Genomic DNA, 27,771 nt, shown 5'->3' with positions numbered 1-27,771 from the left:
AAAGCTGCGAGAAGGAAGTGTAGGGGCACAAAAGACCAGCTCCTGATAGACAAAATGGTAATGAAGAACAGTAGGAGAAGGAAAACCAACCTAAGCATGGCATGGATAGACTATAAGAAAGCCTTCGACATGATACCACACACATGGCTAATAGAATGCCTGAAAATATATGGGGCAGAGGAAAATACCATCAGCTTCCTCAAAAATACAATGCGCAACTGGAATACAATACTTACAAGCTCTGGAATAAGACTAGCAGAGGTTAATATCAGGAGAGGGATCTTCCAGGGCGACTCACTGTCCCCACTACTCTTCGTAGTAGCCATGATTCCCATGACAAAAGTACTACAGAAGATGGATGCCGGGTACCAACTCAAGAAAAGAGGCAACAAAATCAACCATCTGATGTTCATGGACGACATCAAGCTGTATGGTAAGAGCATCAAGGAAATAGATACCCTAATCCAGACTGTAAGGATTGTATCTGGGGTGGACATCAGAATGGAGTTTGGAATAGAAAAATGCGCCTTAGTCAACATACAAAAAGGCAAAGTAACGAGAACTGAAGGGATAAATCTACCAGATGGGAGCAACATCAAACACATAGATGAGACAGGATACAAATACCTGGGAATAATGGAAGGAGGAGATATAAAACACCAAGAGATGAAGGACACGATCAGGAAAGAATATATGCAGAGACTCAAGGCGATACTCAAGTCAAAACTCAACGCCGGAAAATATGATAAAAGCCATAAACACAATGGGCAGTGCCAGTAATCAGATACAGTGCAGGAATAGTGGAATGGACGAAGGCAGAACTCCGCAGCATAGATCAGAAAACCAGGAAACAAATGACAATACACAAAGCACTACACCCAAGAGCAAATACGGACAGACTATACATAACACGAAAGGAAGGAGAGGAGAGGACTACTAAGTATAGAGGACTGCGTCAACATTGAAAACAGAGCACTGGGGCAATATCTGAAAACCAGTGAAGACGAGTGGCTAAAGAGTGCATGGGAAGAAGGACTAATAAAAGTAGACGAAGACCCAGAAATATACAGAGACAGGAGAAAGACAGAAAGAACAGAGGACTGGCACAACAAACCAATGCACGGACAATACATGAGACAGACTAAAGAACTAGCCAGCGATGACAATTGGCAATGGCTACAGAGGGGAGAGCTAAAGAAGGAAACTGAAGGAATGATAACAGCGGCACAAGATCAGGCCCTAAGAACCAGATATGTTCAAAGTACGATAGACGGAAATCACATCTCTCCCATATGTAGGAAGTGCAATACGAAAAATGAAACCATAAACCACTAGCAAGTGAATGCCCGGCACTTGCACAGAACCAGTACAAAAAGAGGCATGATTCAGTGGCAAAAGCCCTCCACTGGAGCCTGTGCAAGAAACACCAGCTACCTTGCAGTAATAAGTGGTACGAGCACCAACCTGAGGGAGTGAATAGAAAACGATCAGGCAAAGATCCTCTGGGACTATGGTATCAGAACGGATAGGGTGATACGTGCAAATAGACCAGACGTGACGTTGATTGACAAAGTCAAGAAGAAAGTATCACTCATTGATGTCGCAATACCATGGGACAACCACCATAGTTGAAGAGAAGAAGGGAAAAATTGATAAGTATCAAGATCTGAAAAATAGAAAAATAAGAAGGATATGGGATATGCCAGTGGAAATCGTACCCATAATCATAGGAGCACTAGGCACGATCCCAAGATCCCTGAAAAGGAATCTAGAAAAACTAGAGGCTGAAGTAGCTCCAGGTCTCATGCAGAAGAGTGTGATCCTAGAAACGGCACACATAGTAAGAAAAGTGATGGACTCCTAAGGAGGCAGGATGCAACCCGGAACCCCACACTATAAATACCACCCAGTCGAATTGGAGGACTGTGATAGAGCAAAAAAAAAAAAAAAAAATAATAATAATAATAATAATATTTACCTGGATCGGAGGGTGGTGAGGATGATTCATCATGGCGGTTAGAGGCTTGGACATTTTCTTGAATGACGTGGACAATCTGTGTGATAACAAATTCATGAATAAGGTTGACATAACATGAACGTGGAGGTTTTTATGTACATATATTATAAACCCCCCCCCCCGATGCCCATTGTTAGTCATACAGTCTACATTCAACATGTGTAGCGATCACATCATATACGTGAATAGCAATGCATGTATAGGTACATTTCCAGAAAATCGGGCGTGTAAATTTACCAATAGGTTAGCCGTCCCTATATCATTACCGAAAGGAGTGGAATATGAAGTGGGGCTAGTGGGAGTCATTCTCCCGAAATTATATTACGCTATTAAACCAGGAGACGTTGATTTTACTATTCAATTTAACGCGATCTATAATGAGTCAGATGGGAAACGCATTTACACGTATATTTATAAGTCCATTTCGGGTTTGTTGGTGGTGATATGAATGTCATGACTAGAGCGTTTAATACGGAAATTATTGAACAATTATCTGAATTTTACGGAGAACATATTCGCGGAGCTATCCGCAGGGTGATGGTTTATTCTCATGGAATGATGACACGAAGAGAATGAGCATTCCACATATCGATGCAGGAGCAGCCAAGTTGATATGATTGATTCAATTACGATTAAACTCAGTGCTAAAGCAGCTAATATGTTTGGTTTCAATGAAAAAGTCAGGTATTTAATATACAGTTCGGGTGCGTTGAGACCTCATCACAGTAGAAATATATTCCATCAAGGCGTTGAATACGTTTACCTGTATTCGGGTATCGTTCAACCCAAGGTCCTTTAAAATATACTGGGAGTATATTTAAAGGACCTTGGTTCAACCTACCATCTTGGGTGATAAAATGGTTAATCTCTTAGACTGCTTCACGTTAGGATGTGCATGTGGTAAAGGGTCCGCATAATGCCATTTATAAACCTTTAAATACCATTGACGTATGGATTACATTACTATCAATGTCTCGGATCAGAACGGTGAAGAAATAATGTTTACTGAAAATGGGGTTCTATCATGCAGTCTGCATATAAGACCTAGATAAAACGCTATCGAACTTTTCTTATAAATACCATATGTGACATATACCCGTCGTAGTATTAACCGACATGGCTGGTGAACACACCATATATTTGAGCAGCCTCGGCTGTTTAGACACGTATCATCATCACCTTCGAAATTTGCCAATAGATTACCTACACCTATATTATTACCTAATGGGGTTGAATATGAAGTAGGTTTAGCTTCGATCATGTTCCCGGGGAGTTATTACGCTATATTATCCAAAGATGATTTATTCACTCTCGAATTTATTACAGAGCGTCATAAACGTGATAGGCATACATATTTGTATAGACCGAGAATAGCAATGTTAGCGGGGGATATGAAGAGACTCGTGAGAGCTCTTAATAAGGACGTGTATGATTACTTAAAAGTTTATTACGGTGATAATTTCATAAATTATTTTAATAGTAACGGTATATTTCATTGGGATGAAGATTTAAGAAGAATTACTATACCACGTATCAAGAGAGAGAAATGAGAACGGGGGACGTTAAAAGTATATACGTCAAATTTTAGCGGAAAGCCGCGAAATTATTAGGTTTTCATATTAATACCGGTTATGAAATATATGGCGGGCGTGAACTGAATGAACACGTTTTCCCTTGATTCTCATACCTGATAATTGTGGGGTAGATTATATATATGTGTATACGGATATAGTTCAACCGACGATTTTTGGCGGGAGACTAGTAAAATATATTGGATGTTTTTACTTTAGCAAGTGGTAGAGGAAAAGGAATACATAATACAGTCTACAAATTGTTGAACACGAACATCTTGGATCAGATTTCTATTCTTATCACGGATCAAAATGGTCACCTTTTACATTTCACTAAAGACTCGAGTGTTACTTGCCTGCTCCGTATAAAACCTAGAGGAAAATTAGATGAATAGGTGAGTATATAATTCGATGTTCACCCTTGGCATTCCTTATTCGTGATCGTAACACCCTCGAGTCAACTAGAACTTGCGAATCAAGCTCAACTTAAATTGTTTGGGAATAGTATAAAACAGTAAAATGAGAGTGTTATTCGCGCCTCCTTCAGAGGCGGAATTTAAAAAACTATTTTTATCAGACCCTTATTAAGGAGAGGAGCGGGATTTGAGGATATTTCCGTTTTCTATCCCCGGCCGCAGAAGGGGAAGCGGTTTTTTTCGGCCATAAGTGGTATTGCACGGAAAGTGCTTCCTTTTCTATTTAACGCCGCGAAACCTTCAGTTAATGAATTCGGTAGATCTGTGTTATCTGATATGGTAAACAGCGGTTTACCTTTTAAAAGAATCCATAAAACGAAATGGTATAAGGGCCCTCAAAACTACCGGACAACGAATTTTAAGCGGTACTGGAAGGAGAAGGAGAACGAGACGGAAGAAAACAGTGAAAACGTTTAGTTAGACGGTCGAGTGTGGAGAAAGAAAAACGGAGGAAGAGGAAGGGCACACGAGTTAAATCTAGGAGTAAATATAAGTAAGGACGTGTACGATCTTTTGTAACTCATTCATCAATTGACATTCGGCTCGGGTACGCACTCGTTCTACCCTTCATCTAAATTATATAACACAAAATATGGCTAGCGTAGTTTCCTAACATACCGGAAGCTGGTAATCAAGTTCCTGTTTCATCGTATATTGCGGGTATATCAGAATTGTTCCCGAATGTTAATAGACGGAGAATTATTGAAACTTCAATTAATTCAAAGGAAAGACTGGATTTTACACCTTGTAATATTTCCATAAATCAAGTTCTATCTGATTAGAATTTCGCATTAATGGGGTGGCAGGTTCTTTCTTAGATTTGTCAAGTATAGCTTTAGAATTATATATCTCAATTGATAGGGACGGTGCGCAATTAGCGGATGATGTTCACGTGGCCGTCGTTAATGGTATTAGTAATACATTATTTAAATCCGCTTCCGTTTTCTTGAATGAAAAGTTGGTGGAATCCTGTCCTGTATTTAAACTATCAATCATATATAAAAATGTTGAAAATGATAAAACCCCCCTCGGCATTACCTACCACCGGTCGGGCGGGATTTTTATATGATGACTATCATGTAACACATGGGGTAACTCGGCAATTTACTGCCAATACCTTCGGTCAAACCGGCAGGTGGGAGACGAAAGTTATGGGTGACATTAAAACGAGGGGCGTGCATACATATTTTCCACTTCTTTTGGATATAGCGACTATAGACTTTACTGGATTCAGTTGATTTGAGACTTAGGCTCGAATTAGCGAATAATAGCTGGTTTATGGGCGCCCACACAGACGGACATTTAAATGTGTTCAATGTAGAAAAGGCTAAATTATGGATCGATAGAGTTACCCCACATTATAACGCAATGTCGGCTTTAAATGAGGCGATAGCAGTTAATCCTATACAATATATATTTGATAAGACTTTATACAATTCATACGTTTTATTGGGCAAAATGAAAATTCGATTTTAATTGATCAGCCTTTAACAGTTGTATACCTGAAAAAATCACATTGGCCATGATTGATATGGAAAACATTTTCAGGTAATTACGCGACCAATAGTCTATATTTTCTCAATCGATTTCGATTTAATATACATATTACCGTTAATGGGAATACGGAATATAATATTCAATGTAGTTTCCCTATACCATCATGCAATATCACGAGAACTGCCAGAAAAGTATAGGGGGTGGCGGTGATAATCTGATCACTTATGATAGTTTTAAAAATGGTAGAGCTATTTACTGCTTTAATTTTGTGGTGGAAGATGTTGAAGATTCCATGCCAGTGGAAATTTCGGCAAACCTGCGAATATCGATCAGGCTGGGTACGGCTACGCCTAGCCCTTGCATTATTTACTTTTTGGGATATCAAGGGTATTTTAACGGTGGATGCGGATAGGGTTATTCAGTGTGATGTTAGGGGTTAAATGGGAATGGATACAAAAGAAATTGAAATAAGTTTAAAAGGTTCACTCGGTGACCGGGTTAAATATTTAGGTGTGTTCGCTTCGGATGAAGTAGGATTATTGACATTGCCAGAAAAGTAGAATTAAACCTTTAGTTTTTTATATCAATACATTATCTTCGCCTACAGATATTAATATTGTTGGTCATTGGGTATGTTTTTACGTGAAAAAATCACCTAGAAATATAATCTTCTTTTTTGATAGTTACGGTATAAATCCAAAGTTTATTCGAATGACTTCTCTAAATTTATATATGCGCATCCCGAATATAACCTCTATCGCCTAATAAAACAAATACAACCTGATAAATCGTACAAGTGCGGTCTTTACGTTAGTTTTTTGTTCATTGCGTGAGTCACCGTGGTGTGAAAGCAGTATTATCCTTAATACAAAATGTATTCTCATTCACTCGTTTGGAGGTAATGATAAATGGATAACGGGATATTATTTTAAATATTTGAAAAAGTTTAAATGTTCACATTGGAGGTCGGGGGTCAAACGTGCTATTACGTACAAGGAATGTCTCCGCATCTTGAACAACTAAGGTAAATGCATATTTTTCTTTGATTTTTATATTACTCCATTTACATTCTATTAAGGATATATTCTATATATGTATCATACACCTTCAATCACATAACTTTTTACTTATTTCAGGATGAGCTGTGAGGATCATTCGCCCATGAACGTTCCGGTTGTTAATCTGCTAAGACGTCTTAGTCGTTTCCTCTTAAACGTTTTTCGGCATATTCAGGTTAAAATAAGGTACCGTGGTAGTTCATTTTGGGATGCGTGCTGAGACGGTCTGACAGCGATTAGTGTATTGAATTTGTAAACTCTTTATGTGGTCAATAAATCCTTATGAATAATTATATAGGTGTTTTTTTTACTATGCCCATAATGCATTTGAACGGAAAAACAGGGAAACGGAGAAAAAGAGTGCGTGTTTCTATGGAATCAGGAACTATTATTAAATAAATATATAAACACATCGGTTTTTACATACCTTCACCGGGTTGCTCGTTTCCTTCAGTAGTGGGTGGTGGTGGCGAAGTTGATCGGGGGTTGCACTGTTGTGGGCTGCCAGTGGTAGTTGTTGCATCTCCTGCTACTTCTTCTTCTTCTCCTGCTTTCATGGTCATGACCCGTTTTCACCTTCCTAATAAATGAGTTTGGGGCTCCAACACCATAATAGTAATGGTGTCTGACTTGAGTGGCTACTTCGTCGGCTGACAGTTCACTACTAGAGTTATTTCCCATATCTGAAAGGGAGGAATAATGACTGTTTTATATATTCCGCTTCTTTCAACGGGTACATTATTTTATAAGAATATCTATTCCATATACAGATGAATCTTATTGCTGTTTTTAATATTTACTATACTCTATGTTCAAGTAAATGGAAAGTGTTTTATATGCTACTTACTGAATAGTGACGGAGGGAAATGACGTTTCGGTCAAGAGAAATACTTGTAGGGACGGAGGGTTGGTGTGTTGTTGCACTTACTCTATACACTTTGGGTAAGGAATAACATCAATTTTCCTTGTGTCGGTTGTATTTATGGTGTTCAGTTGGGAAGTAATAATCAGGTGTGACATATGATGTTTCGATGAAGTATTAGTATTCCCAAAGATGAAGTTCCCGCCTCCTTTGTAGCGATAGAATTTATATCCACATTGGGGGAAAGAGGTGTGGAAGTTTTATATATGAGTCATATGTGTGTGTGTGTGTGTGTGTGTGTGTGTGTGTGTGTGTGTGTGTGTGTGTGTGGACGGCCTTTGTTGTGAGGAAATGATAAGGCTTGTTTATTCGTGTCTGCGAGAAACATGACTGGAGTGATACTGATTTTGATAAAATGAGTCATGTGTGGATGACCTTTGGGGTGAGGGAATGATAAGACTTGTTTATTCATGTTAGTCTGAATCATTGCTGGGAGAGGCTTGATGCTTCGTCACAACAGGTTTGTAATCAGTGATTGTGATAAAGGGGTCTTGGGTAGCGGGGGGTCTTTCTTTTCGTAGTTCATTATCTCTTGAAGGATTGTCACATCAAGACGTGAACTCTCGCCATGGCTTCATCAGCCTCCTCTTGCAAGTTAGTTTTCGGGAACTTGTCGAAAATAAGTTCAGGAAGAGGAATATGTGTCTAGTAGTGGCCACTAACTGTGTGACATGCAGGAATTACGGTGTTGTGGCGGACGTCATTCGAGCTTATCCATATGCCGAATTGCGCAGGTTTTCGATATTCTCGCACTGGTGCATCATATGCCTGTCTTCGTGATAGGGGTATTGAAGGGTCCGCCATTGTGAAAAGACCTGAAAATATCACATCTTGGGAATGCGACGAAGAAGTTGATCTACCCACCATAGCTACCTTATTAACACAATACGGTATTGGTGCCCCCATTGAAGATAATGAATACGCGCAAAAGAGCGTGGCTTATTCCAAAGATGAAGATCACGCCGATCGTTTGGGCAGAGATACCAAACAGATGAGGTTCAATCACTTTTTTTCTTCGGTCAAGAAATTGAAGGAAGAATTATTTAAATCATCGTATGACTATGCCAAATATGTTATCTTTCCCACTGGCATCGGTCAGAGCGGACTGGTTAATACGACTTGGTTGAATCAATATTTACCTGTGTTAGCTACATTCAGTGATGAAATGAGCAAAATTGGTAAAATATGCTGCGTGGCTATAATGAAAAAGAATTTATCCCTGTTGGAGGAAAGGTGTGTGGAAGATTTATATATGAAAAACTTGTTAGCTAAATTTAAAAGCTTTGAGGTGTTAGATGAAACGTCGTCGTCTTCGATACACGGTCGGGAAAGTGCTGGAGAAGATGTTTGTGGTATATACTAAGGGCTGTGATGTGAAGGAACAGGTTAGAAAATATATAGTAGCCGTAGTATGTTTCGTTGAAGTATTGTTTTTGAAAAGCGAATGCGCATATTATCGCGTTCGTGTTTGTACAGTTTTTTCTAATGTATGTATTTGTATGGAATATTAAATTCATTCCCGTATTTAGGAGGTTATAAATATAAAATAACAATCCGTCTGTAATTTGATTTTTCACCTCCTAGATTATGACTCAAATTCTATGAAAAATAAAATTTCACGTTGGCGTGAAGTCAGCTGGGCAAATATGGCGATAAGGTCTCGTTTCTTCATATGTGTGTGTGTGTGTGTGCGTGATTCATCATCAGATAACATTGACTCTGATATGGTTATTGGGGGAGATATCACATGTTGATGAAGTCAGTCGCCAAATATCCTTTTATCATGATACTCTGAATATCTAAGCAGCTGTGTATATATATATAAAACAAAATGTAACGGCTGAGAGAGAGAGGGAGAGGGAGGGAGGGAGGGAGGGAGGGAGAGAGAGTATATTCGCAATGTGCATATATAAATTTAGAGATTTTATAGGAGGAGGATGAGGTAAACGTCCCGGTTACTTTGAAAACAATTAAAGGGGACATGAGTCGCAAAAAACAGTGAACTGAGTCTATTTGGGGTCAGGGTGGGGTCAAGTTTTATTCCCGTAGAGTTACGTGACATCACAGGGGTAGAAAAGTGGAGTCAATTTGGGGTGGGGGTTGAAATGTTGGGTTTTTATTATTCCCTGAGAGTTATGTGACGTCACAGGGGGTAGGAAAGGTGGAGTCAATTTGGGGTCCAGGGGTGAAAGAATGGTTTTATTCCCCAGAGAGTTATGTGACGTCACAGGGGTAGAATAGTGGAGTCAATTTCGGTGGGGTGAGGGGTTGAAATGTTGGTTTTTATTCCCGGAGAGTTACGTGACGTCACAGGGGGTAGGAAAGGGGGAGTCAATTTGGGGTCAGGGGCCGGGTTGAAAAGAATGGTTTTATTCCCAGAGAGTTACGTGACGTCACAGTGGTAGAATAGTGGAGTCAATTTGGGGTGAGGGGTTGAAATGTTGGTTTTTATTCCCGTAGAGTTACGTGACGTCACAGGGGGTAGAAAGGTGGAGTCAATTTGGGTCAGGGGTTGAAAGAATGGTTTTATTCCCAGAGAGTTACGTGACGTCACAGGGTAGAATAGTGGAGTCAATTTGGGGGGAGGGGTTGAAATGTTGGTTTTTATTCCCGGAGAGTTACGTGACGTCACAGGGGGTAGGAAAGGTGGAGTCAATTTGGGGTGAGGGCTTGAAATGTCGGTTTTTATTCCCGGAGAGTTACGTGACGTCACAGGGGGTATGTCAGGGGTTGAAAGAATGGTTTTTATTCCCTTAGAGTTACGTGACGTCACAGGGGGTAGGAAAGGTGGAGTCGATTTGGGGGTTAGGGGAGGCCACGCCCCCCTAATTATGAGCTCATGTACGTACATGAGCTTGTTAGACAAATGGAGTCAATTATGTTGGGGTCAGGGGTGTCCACGCCCCCCAAAGAATTTAGTTGGAGGGTTGGTGAAAGGATGGTTTTATTTTCCCTTATAGTTTTATTGGTGACGTCCACAGGGGTAGAAAAGTTGGAGTCATATTTTTGGGGTGTTTAGGGAGGGTAGGCCACGCCCCCTAATATGAGCCCATGTACGTACATGAGCTTGTAAGACAATAATGGAGTCAACTTTGGGGGTCAGGGGTGGGCCACGCCCCCCAGTAATAGTGGAAGGGTTTGAAAGGGATTGGTTTTGTTTTATTCCCTTATAGTTATGGTGACGTCACAGGGGTAGAAAAGTGGAGTCGATTTGGGGTTAGGGGAGGCCACGCCCCCCCCCCTAATATGAGGCCCATGTACGTACAATGAGCTTGTAAGACAAATGGAGTCAATTTGGGGTCAGGGGTGGCCACGCCCCCCTCCAGAATAGTGGAGGGTTGAAAGGATGGTTTTATTCCCTTATAGTTAGTGACGTCACAGGGGTAGAAAAGTGGAGTCGATTGGGTTAGGGGAGGCCACGCCCCCCTAATATGAGCTCATGTACGTACATGAGCGTTTGTAAGACAAATGGAGTCAATTATGAGCTCATGTACGTACATGAACTTATCATACATATGGAGTCAATTATGAGCTCATGTACGTACATGAGCTTATAATACAAATGGAGTCAATTTGGGGTCAGGGGTGGGGGGGCCACGCCCCCCCAGAATAGTGGAGTCTATATGGGGTCAGGGTGGCCACACCCCCCAGACAAGTGGAGTCTATATGGGGTCGGGGTGGCCACGCCCCTTTTGGGGGTTTTGGGGGTTGCCCCGCCCCTTTTTAGGCCTCACGTACGTACATGAGCCAATCAGGAGGGGGAGGGGGGATGGGGGTAGCCACGCCCCTGGGGGGGTGGGGGGGGGCGGGGGGCGGGGCTAGAAAAGTGGAGTCTATATGGGGTCTTTTCCTCTACTATGCTATGCTCTAGTTGCAGTGCATTCTTCTGTTATGCTTTATTAAACTGTTTAAGATAGATGGCACCAGGAGAGACGTATGATGCGTGAGCCGTATGTAACTTGTATTTTGTTCTAAAGCCTCTCTTCTTTGCTTTAGATCTGCATACTGGGTGTAAAATTCGATGCTGGCACTAGCAAAGTGTAAAAATAAGAGATATGGGATTTTTCGTATGAATCAAACAAAACTTGTAAACCAACTGGCACCTTTAATCGGGAACTGAATGCATGCACAAAGGTGAAAATAAATAAATATATGAGTGGACAATAACAAAAGATGTTTTTGATAAAACAAATAGAGACAGAGAGCTGTAGAGAAGTAATGAGTATGTGAGGCTGAGTATTTGAAAATACCCACAAGAACTAATTGAAATTACCATAAACATTCAAACCTAAATTCTATTAGCACATCAAATCACCCTAATAACTCATTAATTTGTTTAATATCAAATAGACCTCAACGGTTCAGGAAACCATGTGGATAACAGAAAACACGCTTTGTAATTACTGAATAAACACACTTGAATTATTGACTGGTCCAGGTTGCGTACAATCCAAAATAACACAAAGAGAGAAGATCTCTGTAAATAAGCAACCCAAGCACTCCATAGGTCGACATATTAGACATCTATGTTGTTGTGACCTCCCTTGTCAAAGCTATCATTGGTTTACAATTGAAGATACTGGCTTAATGGCAAGTATTTGCTATAAGTAAAAGGAAACCTCCTCCTACAAGCAACTGTGGTAACTGAGATTTCACTCCTCGGCAATTCAGTCATCCGCTGTAAAAGTATTTCTTTCAATCCTGCTAACTAAATTCAGAACCAAACACACAAATCCCATAAGAAATGGTCAGTACCAGAGCCCTTCCAGACGAATAGGTAGTCATAAAATTTCAACTTAATAATATATTAACTACACTGGCCTACGAGGACAATCTTGTCCCTAGCACTCTCCCATTCACATTTCAAATCATCAATTTCATTATAGATAAAATATCTCATATTCTGAATCTCGGCTTCTGTCTTGGCTTCTTTGGCCTTGCCAATGGCACTTCCTAGGCTCAGCTGAATGGCTTCGAATGTGCTCTTCATTTTCCCCATTTCTGCGACTGCATTTGCAAGGGACGGAAGAATGGCATTGACCTCAGCCTCCAGACTTTGAAGATTTCCATCAAGCTGGGCGAAGTGTGTAAGTTCTTGCTCGAGCTCGTGAGACTTTGCCTGAAGAGCTGCAATCCGCCCCTCGTGATTGGCAATATCCTGAGTGCGAGTTGCTATGTGATTTCGAAGGTTCTGGACAGTGCGAGCATTCTCGTTGACGAAATTTGTCTTCTCGTTCTTCAGGCGTTCTTCTCTCTCTTTGGCATCCTTGTAGAACTGATTGCCAATGGTCCACCCGACGACAGGAACAAAACGGAAAATGCTGCCGAACCTCCTCCTCTTCTTGGTCTTACTCAGGTTCCTGTTGATGCGGTCCTCGATCTCTCTGATCTCCCGGTTGGCGCTCTCGATCTGAGCATTGAGGGAAGCAATCTGGTTGTTCTCTTCCGTGATCTTCGCTCTCAAGTCGTTAATGCTTTGGCTATTTTGACTGATTTCATTGTTGTTATTCTGTTTTTCCTGCTGTAGTTTAGTAATTCCCTCCTGGGCATTAGCACGATGTCTGTTAAAAGCAGTGGAATCTCTTACGATGTTTTCTCTAAACTGAGTGAGTTTGGTATTTGAAGCAGTAGCCTTGGTTTCGACTTCACTAGCTCCTGTTTTGACAAATTCTAAGTAACTAATTAGTTCTGCTAGTTCCCGTCTTCCCTGAGCAATGTTGTGCCCTGTCATTGTGGCGTTGGTTTCTTCTTCTTTGTTCTTAATGACACTTTCTAAATGTGTAGTCACAGTTGAAGCCTCTGTGAGCTGGATAGCTGCCTTAGCTTCGTCTATTTCCTTTTGCAAAGAAGCAATCTTAGCCTCAAAAGCGGCGATGTCCTCGTGATTTTCGAGTAGATTCTTAACCGTGGCTTGATTTTTCAGAAGTTCCTCATTAAACTTAGGTTCGAACCCCTGGGCAGCTACAACGGTTTCCTTTAACGAACCCACTACGTCGTCCCCGCTCCTCCAGGGTTGGCAGTGGTCCTTCGCCGTGCCTAAATCCACATTGTATTGATTGAGAATTCCCTTGAAGCCGTGGCGATCATTAAAGGAGGGTACTGGCAGCGCTTCTTTTGCCTGGACACTGGCGATGTATTTGTCAACGGCATCAACTTGGGAACAAGTCTGCGCTGCATTTTTGGCGAGGTTCTCAATAACCTCTTTGTTACAGCTTGGTGCTGAGCGCTTTGTCCGTAGCAAAAATTTAGGGTCTGGAATATAGCCCGTGACGCCTGTAAAACAGTAATACATGAACATTAGAAAGTTATGCATGTGGTGCTGAAGTGTTTAAAATTTTAAAAATCTACAAAAATCCATAATTTTGTGTAACAGTTACCTTCAATGATTTGATAGTCTGTACTTGATAGCCACTTAAGGTAAATTCAATATTTGTTTTCCTCGTCCTTTTTCCAATATCAAATACGATATTCTCGAAAATAGCATCTGCACTAATTGTCCCCTACTTTCTACAACAAATGGAACAGATAAATCCTCATAGTTATTCCCCCTTTTGACTTCTGAAGTCACGAACTTGTTTGATTCCAGATTTTTAATATTCTGTGTGTATCAGACGCAAGTGCGCCATCATTCAAGAGGCATATCTCAAAATCTATTTTCTTAATAACCGTTTAACGTTTAATGTCTACGTAAATTATGGCATATGCTGCATAAGCCCGAGGTGAATTTATATTCGAAGTCAAAGAGAGAGAGAGAGAGAGAGAGAGAGAGAGAGAGAGGAGGGTGGGGAAATCTCAGTGGCATCATCTCTAAGATAAAACAATATACGAAAGACTCATCAAATAAGAAAAAAATAAAAGTAAGGTCACTTACTGTAAGCAGATGTCACTTGCAGCAAAGCCCAGAGGGCGACGACGATAACTTCCATTTTAGTTCTTCTCTGTAAAGAAAGATAAGAAAAAAATTGGCGTTAACTCATTAGTGGTTTATGTACTGTCAAGGTATTTTTGCTTGTTTTAGGTAAAAAATTTTACTATACCGCTAGACTAGAATAACTTTCGATAGTTGCTGTCAGGACTAAGTGATAACCATTGCTTACGTCATAGCTGTATGAGTCTCAAAGGCAATGGTTAGTTTTAATTCAATATTTCTACAGAGGTATAATGCAAGAGAACGACGCCATCAACAGGTTCGTCTATGGCGAATCTATTGATATGGACTGTCGTCTTATAGAATTGTCTTAATTTAGGGAGGAGCGAGCACACTTCATAGATATATCAGAAAACTTCCTCTAATAAAACTAGGGTCCAAGATACCTCAGGAAATCTCACTGCTTTAAGCACAAACTTTAAAAAATCAAATGCTTTTTATTAGTTCAGACGAAACCTTCTGAGGCCTTTTCACTGAACTGTACTTACAAAGTAATTTTTTATAAATTTTGTTGTTAAACATTAACAGCAATCTCAAGTTGTAGGAAATACAAGAGTGATAATATGAATATGATATATACCAATATATGCAATGACATTTATAGAAGAAGTGATTCAGTTTTGGGAAAAAAGACGGCCCCCACCCTACCATAAAAAAACTCTGGGTACGGGCCTGCTTCTATCATTTTTTCAGAGTTAGGCTAGAATAGGGTTTTAGCGTGTCTGTTCCATTAGCTTCTACTCTTCTATAAAATGAAGTTCTAAAACCGTAGTTGAAAGCTTTCCTATCTTACCATTGCGAAAAGTCTACTATAAGAAGGACCATTTCCTCATCTCCGTTTTCCTTTGTTCGAGTCGATCAGTTCTATGTTTTGCAGCGCGGAAAAATCAGTCCTTTCACAACACTTCGAGAGTCAACACAAAGCTACAATTCAGAGTAAAATGAAGCACAAATCTTTGAAAAAAGGACTTCATGCTTACCATTGCGGGATGTGTATATAGGAGCTCTTTCCAGTCCACGTTTTCTTTAGCTCCTCACTGAGATCACTGACACTCCAGCCGTTCCAGCCAACCTGTTTTATAGTTTCCAGGAGAGGAAATCCCCTACCTGAGGCGTCGTAAGCAATTTTGTACGTCACTGGAAATTTCATCTGCCGAATTGTGAATGAATCGGGATTTTGTAGTGAGTTTGTATAAGGAGAGAGTTTTGGTAAAGGCCCGTGTGAGCTGATGACTGGAAAAATGTGAAGAGGCGCGTTTCATTTGACAGATATTCCAGTCATCGTACTTTTGTACATTCGAGAAGTAAGACGACATTAAATTAAGGTTAACTCACTGCGACTGTTCAAAATTCGGGTTTTCTTTGTCATTATCGTAATATTCCTGAAATAATTCTTGATGAACCCAATCTAAAGCACATGAACATTCACCTTAAAACTTCTAATCTAATGAAAAGAAACAAAAGGAAGTGAAATAACACACGATGAAGATAGAAAGATTTTAAATAAGTGATGAGGGAAAAATAAACATCTCCTGAGGTTATTGGATAAGAATCATCTGTCCTAAATGATGTAAACACCCACAGATACACACACACACACACACACACACACACCACACACATATATATATATATATATATATATATATATATATAGATATATATATATTATTTATATATACGTATGTATATGTGTGTGTGCGTTTCTGTGTGTTCATATAATATATATATATATATATATATATATATATATATATATATATATATATATATATATATGTGTGTGTGTGTATGTGTGTGTGCGTATGTATGCGTGTGACATGTACTCTTACATGGAACAATTGATAATTGAATGATGAATTTCGTGTTTTTTCACTTTATAGTTCTAATGCGTTTGAGAGAGAGAGAGAGACGAGAGAGAGAGACGGAGAGAGAGAGAGAGAGAGAGAGGAGAGAATACCCAACCCCAAACAAGTGTCTAAGTGACCTTGGTTTCCATGCTCACAATCATGGGTAACATGTCATTCAGAAGAGATACTTTCTTACTTCATTCTCTTTGGATTTTCTAAACATTTCAGTAGAGGTCCTTCCTATTTAAGATTCCTGGGAAATCGAGAATTGAAGCATTTATCGTAAGTCCGTTTTAATTCCATAGATCGGGAGACTGACTAGAATTCATTGCAAGTTTCGCCCCATGAAAACTTTTATTACAATCGCTTATTATTATATTACTTTGATGCTGTAATATTGACGTCAATTACTCAATCTTTCAGTGGACGTTTGAAAGCAAAAATGAAATGAATGAAACGCAAAAGCAACTATAGTATATATATATATATATATATATATATATATATATATATATATATATATGTATATATATATATATGTATATATATATATATTATATATATATATATATATATATATATATATATATATATATATATACTTAATTTAGTTGATGCAACAAACGTTGTACTAATTGTAAAGTATACCAAGGAATTGGACACTGTGAAGAGAGCGTCAGTATATAATATTCATAAGGCGCCGATGACTGTGGTTTTTGTATCACCATATTACATAAACAAAATTAAACAAATCAATTCATTACCCTGGAAAAGACTATAAGCTTTGCAGGCGATAGCAACGTTAATAAACAGTGGAAGAGGCTTTTGGCCGTCGGGCATCCGCAATAGTGTTTTCTTTTGAAAAGTTGTATAACAAAGATCTTGAAGTACTTTTGTGTGCAATACTCGGTTGTTTTGTTTTGCTATTAGTACTAAACTTGAAACGAATGATCAAGCATTGCTCAACATGAGATAATATATAACCTGTATACATGATGTCGATTTCTATCTTACTTCGGTGTTTAGAAAGCAAAAATAATATTATTTTTATGGTTGGTCTGAGTGAATAGAGAGATAGTCATATATACTGTCGATAAGTAGACAAATCTGGATACCTTGCTCTTAAATGCCTTGAGCAGGAATCCTGAATATAGAAAACCAAATAAATTTCGAGAAATGGCATTAAATGTTTCCCTTGCGGTCTGTCAAAATGATTCTTCAATAGGGTTAACCCACACTCGGCAAAACTCGAGAATAACATCGTATCTGGCAACAGCAGACAAGTTGATAATCATCCCACCCTAACGATATCAACAGTAGGGCCAGGAATCCCACCGACCGACGTCCAAAAATAAATGTCTGCGAAACGTTTAGATTCCATGACGTCAGACCCTGGTGGCGTTTCTTAGAATCTCGCCTCAGCGGCGCTCTGTGTGAGGATGGAGTGTTGTGGTTGGTTATGGGAGGGTCACCGGGATTGGGGTTAGAGGGGTGGGAGAGGTATGGGACCAGCCCCGACACCGTTTCTCCTGGCCCTCAAGTTGCTTTGTTGTTGTTCGTGACTATACAACACTTACTATGTCGGGTTTCCCATGACACAGCCTTCCTAAAATGTTGCCTCGGGGGTTCAGCGCAAAATCATCAAAGTGCATTTGCCTGGCCATGCGCTGTTAAATCCTGGGTTTGTAAACATTCTTGTTTTGTTTTTATTGTTAATCGTAACAAGGATGTCATTAACTAAATTTAAATTAACTGACCATTCTGTCTATTGTTGTTTTTCATCTGATTTAACTCGAATTAACAAACGCTTTAGATGCCTACCCTTAAAACCTATTGTACCTCATTTGACCTACACACTGAATAATGTACTCAGTAGTTAATAGGCTATACTAGGCCGCAGCCATAAGGTAAGGGCATGGGGCAAGCAGCTTCATCCCAAAAGACTTTACAAAGACCTGGAGGTTTAATACCTTTGGGGTCACTTCGGATTGATGAAAGAGAGAGAGAGAAAAAAAATCACAAGGTCAGAAAAAAGCGGTTGAAATAGACAATAATTTAGGAAGAAATGCCACTATAAAAATGGGCTTAGCAATATATAAATTCCTTAGGCAGGGAGTACACAAATCAGTTGTATGATCTTGCTAGTTTAGTATTCGTAAATTTGAAGTCCTTCGAACGGTGAACATTTTTAGGCATTAAACAGAAAGCACTGACTTATTAACACACACACACACACTCACACTCACAAGTGTGTGTGTTTGTGTATCAATACCTAAATACTATCCGTGTAATGCATAAAAATCTTTACAGTTCGAAGGAATTAAGATTTATGCTTACTATATGGTAGCAAGATGACTGCTGATGTTGCGGTGTGTGTGCATGACGCAGGAATTGCTAATTACACCTTATTCTCGCTAGCATTTCACGTGTAAACTTACCATAACGTGGCCACATGTACAAACGGACATACACGTTATTATCAAACGCCCACGCCAGTCCACCATACTGAAATCTCCACAGTAAAAAAGCATTTAATAATGGGGGAACAGTTATGAGAAGGCACAGAACCTCAAGCGCGGGTTTTCCGGAGTCATAACGGCATGCGGATGCAGGATCTGTACTGATTTTCGAAAGACAGTTTCCCAATAAATTTTCCCCGAGAAAGCTTGGAAAAAAGGGAAGAGGAAAACCTGTCACACTTACAGTTAATGATAAGAGAGTAGGAAAATGAAATCCAGGGTTTACCTACCGGGGAAGGAAGGAAACGGAAGTAAATGAGAATGAAAAGGAAGATGAGAAGAGTATGAAATGAGGTCAGAGAGCAAAAATGAAAACAAATCACGGGTGAAGTGTCCTTTCATTAAGGGAAATAAGCAGAGGGAATATAATAAATAATTATATATATATATATATATAATATATATAGATATATATATTATATATATTAATATATATAATTATATATCTATATATATGTGTGTGTGTGTGTGTGTGTGTGTGTGTGTGTGTGTGTGTAGTAAAGAAACTATGATGGGCATCACTGCACAAATTAAGGAGAAAAGAATTGAATAGCATTCTTGCAAATTTCTTGATCGACTTAAATTCTGTAACGTACAGTGTAAACTTGAAAAAGCAAGACATCAACGCCTGGCCTTGATCAAAATTTTACAATCTATCTTTTTAGTTACAAAAGTCTTCTGGTGTGTTTAATGAGCTTAAGTGAACGTAAAAGTAATTAGTTAGATATAAGTACAAAACAGGCAGTTATGCAATGATAGATACTTAGTACTAACGCAGTTTGGACCAGTAAAAAGGAGAAGCTTGAGTTGAACATGTGAAACATAGATCAAGTCTTTTGTCCCAAACAAGAAGATAAAAGATAGAGACTGGAAGAGAATCGAGGGCTGTTGTCAGTAATTACTAAGATGCTGAATCACGATGCCAAATACTGAAGACGCAGATCAGACCGTCTTTCGGTTACATTAGATCGACTTTCGGTCACGTCAGTAACTGAAATCTTTACAAGAGGACACCGATGAAAAATAAACCCTTAAGCAGTATATATATATATAATATATCTATATATATATATATATATATATGATATATATTATATATATATATGTGTGTGTGTGTGTGTGTGTGTGTGTGTGTGTGTTTGTTGTGTATACGTATATATATATGTGTGTGTGTGTGTAAATAACCACGACGCATTCACGCGTTGCATTTCCCAACGACATTTTTGTTGACATAAGAGTCTCTTTGTTGTTGTTTAGCTACAGAGGTCACCTCTGTCGCCTTGGGGCTTTCACGGTTCCCTGGGGATCCTGCATCCTAGGTAAATACCCGCGAAATCCTTTCCTCCACTTTCTTTTATTTTTTTATTCTTCTGATTAATGCGGCATCTTCTTCATCTGTTTTATGTTTTATCTTGCCAAATATTGCTTTATCTTGGGTTTTTCACTAGTCTCAGTTAAAGATGACTAAAAGAGGAGATCCCTTTTTCGAGTTCTCGCCGACTAACTGGTTTTTGTTTCTTGAAATGTCAGGTATTTAGGGGAAGAAGTTGGGAGCGGAGCTTGCAAAAGGGCCATTCCTGTAGCCCCCATGGTTTTGTAAACATTAAAATTTTCACCAGCATCACCAGTTTCTCTTTATTATCACCAATCAATCACGTATCATCGGCAAACATAAGTGACTTCACTCTTCATTTCTTCTTATCCCACAACCTACCACCCACGTTTATTTTCCCAAGACTTTTTTTAAATTACTCCATCCTTCAAAATATAAAACAACCAAATAGACTTAACATCCTCTTATCTTAGGCCCACTTGTACACCGAACCAGTCGCTCACTCACTGTGACCTCTCAAACACACTTTCACGGAAACTTTGCTCTCATCATCAGAATTTCTAGTGGCTCTCAAAAACTACATTCCGTACCTTGGTCACATTCCCATTACTCCCATTTTGCATCTCTGTCATTCCTATCATGAACTGTCACAGTGTGCAAGTATGCCACAGGCAAGTTTTCCGCTTTACTTTCCATAACCTTCATAACAGAGACTTTGTCGACAAAATTTCTCCTCTCTCTAAAGCCTAAGATTCTATCATCATCACCATCAGCCGTTGCTAGTGCACTGCAGGACAAAGGCCTCAGACATGTCCTTCCACTCCCATCTGTCGATGGTCTTTCTATGCCATTCTATGCCCGCAAATATTTATAGCTGGTCAATCCATCGTCTTCTCTTCCTTCCCCTGCTTCGTTTGCAATCTCTAGGGACCCATTCTGTTGTTCTTTTTGTCCATCTATTATACGACACACTCTCTCTCTCTCTCTCTCTCTCTCTCTCTCTCTCTCTCTCTCTATATATATATATATATATATATATATATATATATATATATATATATATATATAATTATATATATATATATATATATATATATATATATATGTGTGTGTGTGTGTGTGTGTGTGTGTGTGCGTCAGTATGACAGATATACAGATAGATACGTAAGAAACTGCAGTAAAGATTGACGGAAGAACCGAAGTCTTAACAACTCTGAACAGTAAATTTTTAGGGTTTCCCCACCCATCAAATATACGCTGACAAGACTGGTTTTCCTGGGAAAGAAGTGGAAATTCAGCAACATCATTCAGTCCACCTTCTGGTACCTACAGAGAGAGAGAGAGAGAGAGAGAGAGAGAGAGAGAGAGAGAGAGAGAGAGATAATGAACTTGCAAGTTGCTTGCGGGAAAATTGACAGCTTTCGGTGGTAATTCTGCGTTGTGATCTCTGTTTTTCAAGAGACAAACTTTTCTGTAACTGCGAGCAAGGTTTTACCCAGAGAGGAATTCACTTCATGCTGAATCTGTCACACGCATTAGTTATGCTTGGTATACGCGAGTTACTCCTGAGCTACACTTGGTACATAAACGTCAGATTTAATGCCTTTAAATATGTATGTGATCTAATATGAATGTAAAATATGCCATCTGCAACTAACTTTTGAGAAAGAGCTCGTGGGTGTTGGCTTGCTTCGTAAATACTTGTATTATTATCTTCGCTTTGCTTTAATTCTTACACAAGTGAGTAACCACACTCGTACACATTCTAATGTATGAAAGTGTTATATGTGTGTATAGCTCTTCTAATGCACAGTTCAAAACTGAAAGATCAGAATATATACATGCATGCATACATACGTACACACACACATATATATATATATATTATATATATATATATATATATATATATATATATATATATATATATAGGGGAAGAGAGAGTGGAAATGGAATTTTGTTTTCGCACTTCACAGTGGAATTCCGATGGTATTTTCGAAAACCTTAGTGAAGGCCTTATTCAGTTGACAGGAATTTGAACGTTTCGACCCTTTCCTGTTGGCTAAGGTCTTTGATCACATTCTGACATGTGTCTAATTATGAGCATGACTGGCGCTAATGATTTTATTGAATTATTATTATTTTTCAGAAGATGAACCCTATTGGTTGGTTGCTTTATAATGGCGCCTCTTAATCGTAAGTTATTTTTATTTGTTAAGCTCTTTAACTTTTTTTTTTCCTTTTTCCACATCTTATTTAAGGTCTTTTCTTATTTCATTATGTTCTTCTTTAAATAAGAATTTTCCAACAATATCATTTTCATTTTCTTCATAAGGTTGCTGAAAGCCAATTGATCTAATACGTAAGCAAAACAATACAAAAGAAAATGAAAAATATCCTCTTCTGTATTTACAGGTGTTCCCATTCTGATGTCATTTTATTATATTTAAGTGCAATGAGTTGGTTCTTGCTCTAAAAAGAAGTATCGAAGCAAAAGTGTTGTCGTAAATTTCTTCATCTTATATTTTACTTTTCCACTATATATATATATATATATATATATATATATATATATATATATATATATATATATATATATATATATATCATATGGAACAAGCCCACAAGGGCCACTGACTTGAAATTCAAGCTTCCAAAGAATTTGGTGTTCGTTTAAAAGAAGTAACAGAAGGTAATAAGAACTGCAGGAAGAAGAGAGTGGTTATTAGAAAAAAAAGAAAAATACACCAACAAATTCAATGAAGGAATATTGAGATTAGGCCAAAAGCCAAGCACTGGGACCTATGAGGTCATTCGGTGCTGGAAAGGAAATTGAAGAGTAGGTAGGTTTGATTGAAAGGTGTAACAGGAGGAAAACCTCAAGGTAGTTGCAATATGAAACAATTGTTAGGAGAGAGTGGATAGCAAGAAGGAATAAAGATAATATGAATGGATACTGCAAAGAACCTATCATAATGCCTATAATGCACCCAATGAGGTGCACTGATGGCGCTACCCCCCTACAGGGACAAACTCATAGAGAAATAGATCAAATTGTAACTAAATTATCAAAATCTAATATACAGAGAATTGTTCAAGGGTCGCTTAAACTTTCGAGTTTCCAATTGCACAACATCCTCAGGGAGGCTGACTGTGACTGTTGTTTGTATATTTAGCCGATTATTTCGTTCTTGCAAGCACTTATACAGGGAAGCAAGCAAGCAAGCATTATCTAAGAGTAGGGTAAAAGACCCCATTTCGGCTCAGCCTCAACACCCGACCCCAATTTGGCCCAACGGCAATAAACTCCATAAGGTCGCCTTTATCTTAAACTCACATACATTGACCATTAACAACCCCACGGGAAAAACACCAAATATCTTGCTCTAGTTCAGAAAAGAACCCCAAATTGGCTCATGAAAAACGCTTAGGATAAGAGAACCATGGTTTTGCTCAACTTCCTTGAAAATAGCCAACCCCATTTTGGCTCAAGATATACTCTATGGATGAAAAAACACCATTTCACATAAATATGAATATGAGTGAAAAAGTTAGGTTAAGTCCCTTAACCTAACCTAACCTAACACACCACCGGAAGAGGCCAGAGGCTGCCCATCCTCTCCTAAGCAGGTGGAGGGGCTCCACTGGAAGAGGCCAGAGGCTGCCCATCCCCACCAAAGCAGTTTGAAGGGTTCCACTGGCTAAGGCTGCCCATCTCTGCCAAAGCAGGTGGAAAGGCTCCACCAGCAGAGGCCAGAGGCTGGTCATCTTCGCCGGACAGAAGGAAAGGCTCCACCGGCAGAGGCCAGAGGCTACCCATCCCCGCCGAAGCAGGAGGAAGGGCTACACTAGGAGTGGCCAGAGGCTACCCATCCCCGCCAAAGCAGGAGGAAGGGCTCCACCGGGAGTGGCCAGAGACTACCCATCCCCGCTGAAGCAGGAGGAAGGGCTCCACCAGGAGTGGCCAGAGGCTGCCCATCCCTGCCGAAGCAGGAGGAAGGGCTCCACCAGAAGTGGCTAGAGGCTACCCATCCCCGCCGAAGCAGGAGGAAGGGCTCCACCAGGAGTGGCCAGAAGCTACCCATCCCCGCTGAAGCAGGAGGAAGGGCTCCACCGGGAGTGGAAAGAGGCTGCTCATCCCCACCGGAGCAGGTGGAAGGGCTCAACCTGCAGAGGTCAGATGCTGCCCATCCAGGCCTGAGGCTGCCCATCCTTGCTAAAGCAGGAGAAACGGCTCCACTGGCTGAGGCCAGAGGCTGCTCATCCTCGCCAAAGCAGAAGGAAGGGCTTCACTGGTGGAGTCCAGGAGACGCTGCCCAACCCCGCCAAAGCAGGGGGAAGGGCTTGACCGACAGAGGCCAGGAGAGGCTGCCCATCCTTGCTGAAGAAGGGGGAAGTGCTAAACTGGCTGCCATCTCTGCCGAAGAAGGGGAAAGTGCTCAACTGGCTGCCCATCCTTGCTGAAGAAGGGGGAAGTGCTCAACTGGCTGCCCATCCCTGCCGAAGCAGGGGGAAGGGCTCGACTGGCAGTGTCCCGGAGAAGCTGCCCATCTCTGCCAAAGCAGGGGGAATGGCTCGACCAGTGGAGGCCAGGAGAGGCTGCCCAACCTCGCAGAAGCAGGGGGAAGGGCTCGACCAGCGGTGGCCAGGAGAGGCTGCCCATCCCCCCAGAAGCAGGGGGAAGGGCTTGACCGGCGGGGGCCAGGAAAGGCTGCCCATCCCCACCGAAGCAGGCGGAAGGGCCCTTATCTTCACCCTGACGATTTTCGGGAAGAAGTAACATGGCTTGATCCGACCTCCAGCTTACTCGGGCTGCGTGCTAAAATCTACGGTCAAATAGAATGTTGTTTCACCGACGACAGTTAAAATAAATACGCTGTATTTTATTTTGAATAATTATGTACTGTTTAACATGCACATTAAGTATTTTTTACATTTTCATTCAAATAAATAAATCATAGATACCATATCCTAAAAGGCCTGTATCTTTAAATCAACGCGAAACACCTTTCTCAGACCTTTTTAGGCTTTTCCATAGGGAATTCCAGCTCCAACAAGAACAACAATAGCAACAACAGCAGCAACAAAGTAGTTTGTAGGCTAACTCCCCGAGTAAGCTAAAATGAAATATCGCTTGAATTACTAGAGAAGAGGGTGTTGACTGTCCCGAGTATTCTTGTATTTATTTATTTATTTATTTAGAAAGTATACACATTATTTAAAATTATTCCTATTACAAAGGACACCATTTCTAAATTTTATTCAAAAACAGGAAAGTTATAAATAAAGCAAATATATACAAAGTCATAAGCAATTTATTTTTTGTTTTGGGGTTAATGAGTAAATGAACTGTACGAACTAGATATAATGTCTCTACCGACACGATTGCAGTACACACACACACACACACACACACACACACACACACACACACACACACACACACACACATATATATATATATATATATATATATATATATATATATATATATATATTTATATATGTATGTATGTATGTATGTATATTCTATGGTAAAATACAAAGAAATGGTAAAAGACTCTTTTAAACACCAAGAAAAAATTAAAAAGAAAATAGACAATATGAACTATGTCTGGAGAAAAGCAAAATATGATCTATTTTTCTGTTCGTGGAATTTGGAATGAATGAGAACTCACAGATATTAAAGAATTTTGAAGAAACAAAGAAACGACCCCTAATGATTTTATATACAACTGGGACAAGTGAGATTAACAAAATAAGTGGTTAATGACGTTTTATAAATCGCAGGCTCCCACTCAAGTGCTCCATTTTAACCGTTTGAGAAAGTGGCTTAATCATTTTTCTTTCCACTGAGCAGCGAGTTCCCTCTTTTATCACCCTTGGCGAATGGTTCCACCAGGATCCAAGATTCCACTTATCCGGATTATAAACCCAGGCATTCTCGTAGCTCGCCACCCGAAATACCAATCCTTCTGTTGACCTAATCTCTCTCTCTCTCTCTCTCTCTCTCTCTCTCTCTCTCTCTCTCTCTCTCTCTCTCTCTCTCACTGGATTTTCCCAAAAGAAATGAGCAAATTCTCCTTGACCTTTGATGTACCAAATGGCCAGCTTCAACTTATCAACCGACGCATTATGAAGCCTCAAAATCATGCTTGTTTATGTTGTTGGTGTAGGAGATTATGTTGGCCCTATATCAGCATAGGCTCTTCTTCCCGGAGTAGTTCATAAATCAGTTTTCATCCCTCTTGCTGCTCGCCCATTGTCGTCAGAATAAATCAACCTAAGTATTGCGTCCATGTGGAAACAATGTCCACCATCCTTCAAAACAGAAGATCAACGATTGGAATTAATCTTAAGATTAGAGAAACATTAGTGAGGTATTGTCTTAAAAAGGTATTGCTGAAAGAAATATTACGGAATGCAATATAATAAAACTGAAGTCAGACTATATTTTCAGTTTTAGCGAGTCTATATAAATGGAATAATTGTATTTTGATGAGTATCAATCAGTAATTAAAAACAATTGTAATTACTCTATATCCTTATCTATCTAACTATCTATCTTCCTATATAAAGATCGAAAATCTACCCCCACTACTGCGCATTTCACTTCGAACATACGAACCGAATGGCTCTACATTCTTGTCCACTCTTTTGAATAGCGTTGCTTACTTTTCGCCAGATTAGTTTAGACGCCTTGAACGGAAATAGCCGTCAGATATTGGTTGCAAAATATGCTTTAGAATTGATGTAAAATAATGCCTACGTGACATAACGCCAGTAATTTAAGCTGTACCTGCTCACACACACGCACGCACGCACGGGCACACACACACACACACACACACTCTCTCTCTCTCTCTCTCTCTCTCTCTCTCTCTCTCTCTCTATATATATATATATATATATATATATATATATATATATATGTATATATATATATATATATACAATATATATATATATATATATATATATATATATATATATATATATATATATATCTATATATATATGACTGGTAAAAATGTCCTGTTACAACAGAATTCCATCTAATAAAAGGAACCCATAAAAACACCAAAATATAGAGAGAAAAGTACTATGTTTCCGAGACTGCTGTCTCTCTCTTCAGGTATATGAATGAGAAAAGTTTACAGAATAGGTGGTATTTATACAAGAGATCCATCCACAGGTAAGCCATTAGGTCGCCACCCCCGCTGATAATCTTCCTTTAGATACTTAAGCGTTTGTTGAATGAAAACCTTGTCGATCACATCTGAAACCCATGCTCCTTTTAGAGATGTTCATTACCTGCCTCTCTTTTATTAAGGCCGATTCCATCATTTGACTCTTGTACCGGCAGTTGCTGCTATAGATTATACGTGACAAATTCCAGTTTATTCTATGGTTATGTTCATTTGTATGGTTGAAAATAGCTGAGTTCTGTTGTTCATACCTGACTGACCGTTTGTGTTGTATTAATCTCTGGGGAAGTGATTTTCCTGTAAATCCGATGTAAGATTGGTCACAGTCCTGGCATAGGATTTGATAAACCCCAGTGTCCTTGGGGGATGTCTTTTGTTGGACGTTAATCAGG

At 39.5% G+C, this 27,771-nt stretch overlaps 1 protein-coding gene across 1 annotated transcript; it reads right to left on the bottom strand.

Annotated features, from left to right (window-relative positions):
- Positions 1-11,626: 11,626 nt before the first annotated feature.
- LOC135223423 (polyamine-modulated factor 1-binding protein 1-like) lies at positions 11,627-15,557 on the bottom strand. Its single transcript, XM_064261829.1, has 3 exons — positions 15,450-15,557; positions 14,413-14,479; positions 11,627-13,814 (listed from the first exon to the last, which is right to left on the bottom strand). The coding sequence occupies exons 1-3, from the start codon at positions 15,450-15,452 to the stop codon at positions 12,349-12,351; spliced, it is 1,536 nt and encodes a 511-aa protein (XP_064117899.1). The 5' UTR covers positions 15,453-15,557; the 3' UTR covers positions 11,627-12,348.
- Between the last annotated feature and the right edge of the window lie 12,214 nt (positions 15,558-27,771).

This window comes from Macrobrachium nipponense, chromosome 20 (assembly GCF_015104395.2).
Source record: "Macrobrachium nipponense isolate FS-2020 chromosome 20, ASM1510439v2, whole genome shotgun sequence".
In the NCBI taxonomy this organism is placed as follows: Eukaryota; Metazoa; Arthropoda; class Malacostraca; order Decapoda; family Palaemonidae; genus Macrobrachium; species Macrobrachium nipponense.
Note: the sequence above shows the minus strand (reverse complement) of the source record. Positions and strands in the feature narration are given on the sequence as shown.